Raw genomic sequence first — 10,273 nt, 5'->3', positions numbered from 1 at the left:
TACCATGCTTTCATTTACAGCATTTATCACAATGATGATTGCATTTTCATTTGTGCTTGCTTCTTAAATTTCACTGTCCCCCGTTAGACTATAAGCTCCAGGGGTACAGGAACATATTTATTCCCTCCTGGTATAAACAGTACTTAGTACAGTGCCTGGTACAAAGCAGAAACATTGTATTTAGTTGAATGAATTAATGAATCCTATCTTCAGTACCCAGCTTTCAGCGAAGACTCGATACTTATTCAATGAATTGTCAAACTGCTAATGGTCATGTAATTAAAACAAAAACAAGACAGCTCACTGTACTCTAGTGAACAAGGGTCAGCAATGGTGCTTATAAATTTTCTCATCCCCCCCCAAATATTTATGCCATGTACCTTCCCCGAAATGTGACTTCATTAATTCGGCCAGTGACCAGGGTATCCTTACATCAATGAGTAAATATAAACACTTTATTGGAATAGCATGTTAGCAGCAGTGAACAGGGTATGGCGCAGAAGGTTTCCAAAACAAGTTTAGCATGAAGGATGCCATATGCTGTTGCCAACAACTAGAACACGGTGACTAAAGACACAGCTGTGAATGTCCAGCACAACCTCTGGCCTGCAACTATGTTCAGTGATGATGATAAACAAGGTGGTGACTTGGAAGGAATCCCTATGTCAAGTGAGAAAAAAAAAGTCTGACCTCCTTATATGTGTAAAAAATATACCTTCAGAATCTGTCAGTAAGCTGGAAGAAGTGGATGTTGAAGTTTTTAACATCGATGATGGGTCTCCAGTTGTTCATCAACCCATGGTGAAATAGCTGAACGGTTCTGAATCAAAGGTGATCATAATAGTGACGACATTAACATTGCAGAAAAAGTGCCTACAGATGACACGGTGAAAATATGTGATGGGGCCAGGTGTGGTGGCTCACGCCTGTAATCCCAGCACTTTGGGAAGCCGAGGCGGGCGGATCATGAGGTTAGGAGATTGAGACCGTCCTGGCTAACATGGTGAAAACCTGTCTCTTCTAAAAATACAAAAAATTAGCCGGGCTCAGTGGTGGGCGCCTGCAGTCCCAGCTACTCGGGAGGCTGAGGCGGGAGAATGGTGTGAACCCAGGAGGCGTAGCTTGCAGTGAGCCGAGATTGCACCACTGTACTACAGCCTGGGCGACAAGAGCAAGACTCCGTCTCAAAAAAAAAAAAAAAAAAGAAAAAAAGAAAAGATACGTGATGGGCTTCTTGAAGGACTAGAGCAGTGTGTATTCAAAACAGAACAAGAAATCACGTCAGTTTATAAAATCAAAGAGAGGTTTCTCAGACAAAAACATTGTTCATGAGGTAGATGACTCTGGAAGAAATATTTTAAAAAGCCACTGAGGAGAATGCCTCGTCTCTACAAGATCCACTTCCTAGCCTCTCAACTGCTTCTCATGTTTCTTCTCACCGAAAAAAATAGTGTCCAGTAATCTTTACTCCAACAGCACTGCCAGGGGGGACAGGAAACCCGCCGTGGCTGTTGTTGGTTGCAGCTGTTGTCTAACAGCTGGTGCAGGTATCTGGTGATGGCCACTGTGCTGCTTAGTTACTTGAATGCAGTTTTTTCACTGTATTAATAGTGTGTCATTTTTTAATGTTAAGTATTTATGTGTGAAAAAGTGTTAAGAAAAAATGACTGTTTATTGGCAGCATATACACTCAGAGTCAGGAATGATGGTGATGGCAAAAAACCCGACTGTCCACGTCGTGGCTGAGATATCACTGTGACATCTTTGCTTTTTGCTTTCTGATGGTTCAGCATACACAAACTTTGTTTCATACACAAAATTTGAAATATTGTATAAAATTATCTTTAGATTGTGTGTATAGGGTATGTATGAAAGATAAATGAATTTCATGTTTAGGCATGGGTCTCATCCTCAAGATATCTCATTATGTATATGTAAATACTTGAAAATCTGAAAAACTCTGAAATTCAAAACACTTCCGGTCCAAATAATTTTGGATAAGGGCTGGGCAATCAGTATAGTTAAGGAGCTGGAAACACACATTCATGCAGAAAAGGAAGGAAAAAGGAAAGCTCTCTTGAAAATATACTACTTCCATGATGTTATCCCTCAAAGTGTAAACAACCTGCACATACTTCAACCATAATTACTAGAAGCGGGGAGAGGGGGGCACTTTCAGTAGTGCAACAATAATATATTTGCTATACTTGGTTGTATGATACAACTTTGGCTCCTGACTGTATCCATTTCTCCCTCTATCATCTGCACCTGGAATATTTTCTTCTTCTTTCTCTGCTTGTTGAAAGGCTCAGCTCAAATATCTGGTTATACTAACCAGGAATGAATTTGTTCCTCTCAACTCCAAAATATGTTTCAACAGTAATTAACAATTTTTAGGGGAAGTACACAGGTGTTTAATAGAGATCCTAACTTTGGAGTTAGAGATTCAAGCTTTTCTACTTCTAGATATGTGACAAGGTCAGGTAAGGTAGGTTTCTTGGTTGTCCCCTTTTGCATGGTAAACAGTTTTCATTCACCGTCTGCTGGGGTCCTAGCTTCATTCACGAGTCTCCTGTTACAGTTGGTGCCTGCCTGAGGTAGGGAATTCGATCTTCTACCCCTTGCACAATCATTAAGGGAGAAAACTCCAAGTGTCCATTCTTTGGTAAGAATCATGACGGAAAAAAAGGGCTTCTGCACTTCTCTCTATTCTGCTTTTATTTCATTTTTTGACCTTTGTGGAATCCTTTTCATGCCTGTTCATCAAAAGATACTAACCTTATCCATCATTTTTCATCATTTTTGTGATTTCAATTTGGAGGATAACCACAGAAATTACCTTCTGGTATACATAAATCTAGAATTAATATAGTTGCATGATTACCAAAAGTCAGAAAACTTCTAAGTACAGAGAAGAATCTTTGTCTTGATATTATTTTAGAGGGTTAAGAGGCAAGAACAGAAATGTTAAATCTAACTCTATCCAAGGAATTTCTTCAACTGCCTTTCCCCAAACTCCCTGCCTTGGAAGAAAGATACCAAAGATGTGTGGAGAATGTTGCACCTAACTGAATCCTACCCATTTCTGAACCAAAAATGGGGAAATATTAAGTTTTGAGAGCTAAAACTGTCTAGCACTTGGCTTCACTTGGTTTAATTCTTTTGAGATTTACTTTTTTTTTGAGACGGAGTTTGGCTCTGTCACTCAGGCTGGAGTGCAGTGGCATGATCTCAGCTTACTGCAACCTCTGCCTTCTGGGTTCAAGTGATTCTCCTGCCTCAGCCTCCCGAGTAGCTGGGATTACAGCTATTGCCACCATGCCTGCCACCACACCTGGCTAATTTTTGTATTTTTGGTAGAGATGGGGTTTCACTGTATTGGCCAGGCTGGTCTCGAACTCCTGACTTCAAGTGATCCACCCGCCTAGGCCTCCCAAAGTGTTAGGATTACGGGTGTGAGCCACCACACCCAGCCTTGAGATTTAAATTCACTGGCATATATAATTAGCAAATAAATACTGCCATGAAAAAAGCATATACAACTCTGGCTGGGCGTGGTGGCTGTAATCCTAGCACTTTGGGAGTCTGAGGCAGGTGGATCACCTGAGGTCAGGAGTTCAAGACCAGCCTGGCCAACGTGGCGATACCCTGTATCTACTAAAAATACAAAAATTAGTTGGGTGTGGTGGCCAGCGCCTGTAATCCCAGCTACTCTGGAGGCTGAGGCAGAAGGATCACTTGAACCTGGGAGGTGGAGGTTGCAGCGAGCCGAGATCATGCCACGGGACTCCAGCATCAGCAACAGAGTAAGACTCCGTCTCAAAAAAAAAGTATACACAACTCAAGGTATTTAAACCTGAACCACTTTAGAGATATTATAAATTAGAAAACCACCTACAATGCAACCAACAGCCACCACTACCAGGATGAAGGTCTGAAAGGAAGCACAGCAGGTTCTTGCTACCTATCATGTCATTAATTATATTACTTGCTCCTGAGACGGGAAGACTCATATAAGGTAATATGATACAAAATGTAGCTGATCGCACAAATGACGAAATAAAATCCTTCACTAGACAAATACTGCTTTGCTTGACAGTTTATTAAATACACTACATTTGTACCTTATTCTGTAGTATTTTAAATTGTTCACACATGAACTGAGTAAAAACGTACTTTATAGAAAACCAAGTGCAAAACTAAAATGAAAGATTGCACATATTAAACTGCTGAAATTGTGCACATATTGCACACATATTAAACTGCTGAAATGTTAGAAATTAATCTGTACAAGTACCTAATGACGAAGGTTATGAAATATTAGGTGGTTCGAGTTTCTTAAATCTGGCACCAGACCATGACTTTGGAAGTGTTAATGTTGAAGTGTCAATGCAAAAATGTCTATTAACAAAACTGCTTAACACTGTTTGAGAAACAGGACAACATACTTGTTTTTCTTTCACAGACACTTTTCTAAATCAATTCTCTACAGACTCTCTCCCATTCAGAATCAGTTGGGTGGACTGATGAGGCAAAAAATAAATTCCTTTTAAAAAACAAAACTGGAGCCTATTTACAAAACATGCAAAGGGTTTTAAGCAGGTGTTACTGCAGAACTGCTCAAACGTGAATACAGCTAAGTGACAGAATATACCTTTACTTCTACAAATATAGGTCCTTCCTCCAGACTTTCTGGAAGAAATACATTTTCAGGGTGTGGACTATAAAATGGCATACAATGCAGAGACAGAAACAAAGAAGTTTGCAAATCTTTTATATTTCCAGCTGTTGAGACAATATTTTTGAGGGCTGATGTTACCTCTAGCGGCGAAACCAGAGCCAGCTATTAAGCAGCCAGAAAGCTACAGTAATTGAATACATGACTATTTCTCTTTTAGCACGTTCTTTGTTCTCCTCTTCCAGAAGTTGTAGACGTCTATTTAGTTTGATTATCTAAGTGAAAAACAAACACACACAGAATATGGAGGCTTTAATGAATAGAGCAATCAGATTCTTATTAAGTAGTATAATAATTAAGTCAACAAATTATTACAAACATGGAAAGTTTCATTTGCAGCAAAATAAACACAACTACACATAGAAAAACATGTCATTCATGACAGCTTAAATTCACTTAAACATCCTTTCCCTTTCCCTTCTTCAGATTTCTGAGTTAGGAAGGCTGTATTTCCTTCCTAACTTGATTACATAGTGAGGTGAGGAAGCGGTTACCTACTGTTATTCTGGCAGAAAAGACTCAGTATGCATTTTGGCAGGCTTACCACAGCAGAAAGAATACGGGACTCCTTCCCCTTTCTATGCCTCTCCTATGAACTTCTTGTCACTCAACCTCAGTTGTTCATCTTGAACCTGGCATAACTGCCTTCTCTGTCCACCTCTGAGTTACTGAGACAATCCAATAAAATAACCTACTGTGGGGGGCTTTGGGATATGGCACCCAAACCCTTCAGGCCTGAAGGCTAATTCCCCAGCTGCTGGAAATGCTGCTGGCTGACAGTGCCACCCTTGCTGTTAGCCCTTACTGTGAAAAGTCCACGGCTGAACAACCGCCTGCTTAAGCTTGTGTTCTCCTACTGATCTCCACCTAAAAATGTCTTATTTAATCCAATTTCCCGCTATATCTATTTGGCATAGACACAATGAGAAAACCAACTATGCCTTCTTCACAAGTGTGTATGTGTGATACTCGAGACTGTGGGAGTACATATTAAAAAATACACATGTGCAACTGCAGTTCTAAGAAAGGATTTATTACAGAATACAAGAAATACATATGCAGGGATGCTGTGCAAGCTGCAAGGAGCGGTTTCCAAAATGGAGTTATTAAACACAGCAACAAAGGTTCCAAAGTGATTGTTCCACATTTCAAAAGCCAAACAAGCAACTGATGGCTGTACTGGTTTGCTAAAGATTCTTTGTTATCAGCCAGAATTACATTAATCTATCTTGGTAATACTGTTTTACGGTGATCAAAACATGTAAAGGGTAGTTTAATATATCTTTAATCAAAATGAGAAAATCAATTATGGCTTACTAGTTTGATAGATATAGTTCAATTCATGGATCCCACAGAAGAGAAAATAATAAAATGTTGAGAACTATCACTTTAAAATATTGTATGAATATAACTGATAAATATATCTTATTTGGTACACTAAATACCTGTCGTCTTAGTGAAGCTGCATCTACAACAGTCAGGTCATCTGACGTTCCTTCAATGGTTGTATCTATATTTGAAATGCCATACCTGCAGATAAGAGATAGAAATACAAATGAATAGTAAAGTAGAACTCGAAGTAACTGGCACGCCACGTCATGCTTTGTGTAATGCTCAAAGTAGTATTCAGAAAACTGGTACTTAATAATATGAATTACTAAAATATTTTACCACCTGAATTTGTACTAATAAAGAAAAAAGCTTAAAATGACAACTGTCTACAATATTGAAAAAGGGCACTAAAAATTGGAGAATGAGAAAAAAATCCTGACTAAAGAAACAAATAGAAAATTCTCAAGCCAGAAAAGGATTGGCGATGCTAGAAAGGGTCCCTGGCTGAAAAGGTTTGAGAGCTGCCACTTAGGATAGAACAAAATATAATTCTTATACAAACTTATGTCCATATGTAAGCCCATAGGCATAGACTCACTAGTAGGGAACACAAAGTAGACTAACTCTTAACTAAAAAAAAAAAGACTCATCACCTCTTCTCATTGCCTCTTGTCTTGCCATTTTTATTCTTTACTTCTTGTCTTTTTTTTTTTTTTTTTTGATACAGAGTTTCACTTTTGTTGCCCAGGATGGAGTGCAATGGCACAATCTCAGCTCATTGCAACCTCCACCTCTGGGGTTCAAGTGATTCTCCTACCTCAGCCTCCCAAGTAGCTGGGATTACAGGCACCTGCCACCATGCCCGGCTAATTTTTGTACTTTTAGTAGAGACGGGGTTTCACCATTTTGGCCAGGCTGGTCTCAAAGTCCTGACCTCAGGTGATCCACCCACCTCAGCCTCCTAATTTGCTGGGATTACAGGCCTGAGCAGCCATGCCCGGCCTATTCTTTACTTCTTATTTCCAATTACTTATGCTCTACTGTGTTCTCCCACAGAAACAATTATAAAATCTCCTGAATACATCTTGCCACTACATTTAGCTCCAGAATTGGCCCAATAATGAATAAAATGCTGTGTATAAAATAATACTGAAAAACCACTAAGACAAAATCCAGAGAAAGCATATTAAAAAAGTACTTTTTGTTCCAATGTAGTTACTTCTAAAGGGGCACTAATTTTTAGGTGAATGACACTAAACTTCTGAAAAACAAAGACAAATGCCATTCCTCTTCTTTGCCTGGATTTCCACATTTTAAAATTTAGTTTAATTAATAGCTTCATTGAGATACAACTTATATAACCACACAATTCACCTCACATGTATTTTATATCCTAAATTGTTATTTTAGTAAAATGGCATAGTAAATTTTCTTTTTTTCTTTTTTTTTTTACTTTATTAAAATACAGAGTTTTATTTCACATGTATATTTTTGTCTCCCCACCATTTCCATGTCTGACCACCGCTACTACTATGGCATAGTAAATTTTCTAAATGAGCAGAATATAAATAAACTAGATTAAAAGTTACTCCTGTGTAGTCCAGAGAATTGGCAAATGGATCATCTATTCTAATATCTATCCCAGCAAGTCCCCACTACAAAAGCACATACCCACACAAAGGGATATGAAGCAGAATTATACTTTTCATCCAGACATGTTAAAGACAAGTCTACTCAGAAAATCCTTTTGTTTTAAATATTGTTAAAAGTAATAAAAATACTTTAATAAAGTATGCAAAAAACCTTAAACAATAGATGGTGTGTACTGACTCTAGATAATCTACAACCATCTCCAAATATTCCTTCTATGGCTAAATTATCTTGCTTTCTCATTAACTGTCCCCTTATTTCATGAGAACACAGTAAACAACCTGGAGCACTTAGGGTAATTATACCAGTTAGAGAAGTAAACTTCTAAGTTAGTAGATGCTGGAACTATGGGTTTACAAATGATTAGTGGAAAAAATAAAGGTTGAAAATTCCCTTTTCCTTCACTTCATCCTCAAAATAAAACTCTTCTCTTTCTCTGAGGCCACATAACAGAGGAATAATTAGGAAAAAAATCAAACAGAAGCAATTGTTAAAGGGATCTGAACCGAACATAGAGAATGAAGTACAAATGAAAGCGATTACTCACAATTTATATCCTGAATTAACTAAGGTTTAGATATCTGAAAAGGAAATCTCGATTTGCAAAGAAATATAAGGATATGACAAAAGATTTTGCCTATATAATTCAATTTAAAACAAAACTATGTTACTTTACATTGTGTTTTAAACAAAAACCTGTATTTATTAGAACTAAAAAACTCTAATGCTAAGTTAGATCATTGGCTGAAAATACTCTGACACAAAGATAAAAGATCACAAACTTAGAGAAAAATATAAGGGAAAACGACAATGAACTGAACTAAGATTGTAAAAAGAAACAAGTCAGCAGAGTGGTAAGGGATTACCACAGGCGTGCTTTTCAATTCCTCCAACATGAATTCAGTTTTAATGAGCAGCTAATGTTTCCCTTTTCTCTTGCTTCAATGAATGTACCAACTTCTTCTAAGCACAGAAATGATGCTGCCAGTTTTAAATCTACTGCTACAGATAATACATTTCTGCTTAAATAAAACTGACTGAAAAAATTATACAGTAATAGCATCTGTGAATACCAACGAGCTTTTGATTTTGTTTTTCCAGACTACAGGAAAACTAAATGGGGATTTTGGCACTTAAGAACTGCATGTATTTGTATGTGCCATTCTGCCAGCCCCTGTGTGTGTCAGGAAGAAAGGAACACTCAACCTATGTGTCTGAAAGTGTAAAAAGGGCAAAAATAAGAGAGAAGGCCTTAAATCAACAGATAATAAAAATGCTTAAAACTAAATTTCCTTTCTAAATATGTGCCTTCCCAAACTGTGGAGCTGTTAATGCTGATTTCTCCCAATTTAAGATGATGATGCCTTACAAACGAAGACAGGTTTGTTCACACACTAAAAGTGACATTCCAGATAATTAACAACTTAAAAAGAAATGCTGGGCACAATTCAGGCAACCATTAAAATGATGCACATAAAATAAGATTTAAGACTTTTTTCTGTTTTAGCATGTAAATTATTATAAACCACCTATAAACTATTAACACTACACTTAAATAAAATAGCTGTTCACATCATACCGTAAGTACTAAACATTTTCCCTCATATTAATTGGCCAAATGTCATGACTGATTATTCATTATTCTTAGAGAGAAGCAAGAGGTACTCATCAAGGAAAGCTGTAGAAAGAAGTCCAGCTACAAACACAGGCATAGCTACGACATGCATCATGCCCTGCAACACACAAATTCCGCCAACCATTTACCCTGGTAATTACGAAGTCTCAAAATTTACCTGACGTTGTCATGATGAGGATTAGAAGTGGCGGCAGCAGACCCACCACGCAACACAGGTCTAAGGCAGGTTTTTGCGGGAGAAGGCACAAGACAGAATCAGGAAACAGAGAAGTAATAAAATAAAAGCAAAAACAAGACAAATAAATGTCAAATAGGATTATATTGTATATTTCAATACAATATAATATCTCTCAACTACTTTAAAAAATCCTTGTCTCATGTGTCCTCCATTTTATCATTTTCATAAACTCAACATTACTATTGATCAAAGGAACAAAGGGAATCTATATTTACATGACAAAACAGCACCAACATATAAAATAATTTTCTTGGTGCTTTATGAAATTTAAGACAGAGGACAACTCTGCTTAAAAAGTCTAATTCCTTTCCTCTAGTTGGAAAAAAAAAAAATCACTAGCACCTTTAAAAGCATATCAGGACCTGGTTAGCTGCACCAGTATGACCACAGTTGCTCATCTGGTATCAACAGCTCTATCTCAAAGACTGTATTCATAAATTTCAAGAAACTCCATTTCCCACACTTCCTTCCCTCCCACCTCATTAATTTTGAGTAGTGCCTGATGTCTTATTGCAGCTGTGTCTCATTCAAACTCTCAGCTCTCCAGAGTGAAAATGCAAGCCTCCACTCTGAAGCTGAGAAGATCAGGAGACGTGCTAGAGCACATTACAGGAAGTGCAATCCACAATTTGAGCCTGATCTTGAGACAACCAGGAGTGACATACAGGGCTGCTGGAAA

General features: G+C 37.7%; 1 protein-coding gene across 16 annotated transcripts in view; it reads right to left on the bottom strand.

The window, feature by feature from the left end:
- Nucleotides 1-4,084: 4,084 nt before the first annotated feature.
- The window catches only part of MFF (mitochondrial fission factor), a 32,991-nt gene continuing 26,802 nt past the window's right edge, over nt 4,085-10,273 (bottom strand). For 12 of the 16 annotated variants that reach the window (XM_055290815.2, XM_063645751.1, XM_055290814.2 and 9 more), the window contains 3 exons: nt 9,514-9,573; nt 6,184-6,268; nt 4,085-4,953 (listed from right to left, as the gene is read on the bottom strand). In XM_055290815.2, coding sequence (XP_055146790.1) covers nt 4,822-4,953; nt 6,184-6,268; nt 9,514-9,573 — 277 coding nt within the window. In that variant the 3' untranslated portion in view covers nt 4,085-4,821. The remainder of the gene's footprint in view (nt 4,954-6,183; nt 6,269-9,513; nt 9,574-10,273) is intronic. The other 4 variants (XM_055290821.2, XM_055290827.2, XM_055290824.2 and 1 more) reach the window with 1 other exon arrangement.

Source organism: Symphalangus syndactylus, chromosome 8, assembly GCF_028878055.3.
Source record: "Symphalangus syndactylus isolate Jambi chromosome 8, NHGRI_mSymSyn1-v2.1_pri, whole genome shotgun sequence".
Lineage (NCBI taxonomy): Eukaryota > Metazoa > Chordata > Mammalia > Primates > Hylobatidae > Symphalangus > Symphalangus syndactylus.
This window is presented reverse-complemented; position numbering and strand designations above follow the sequence as displayed.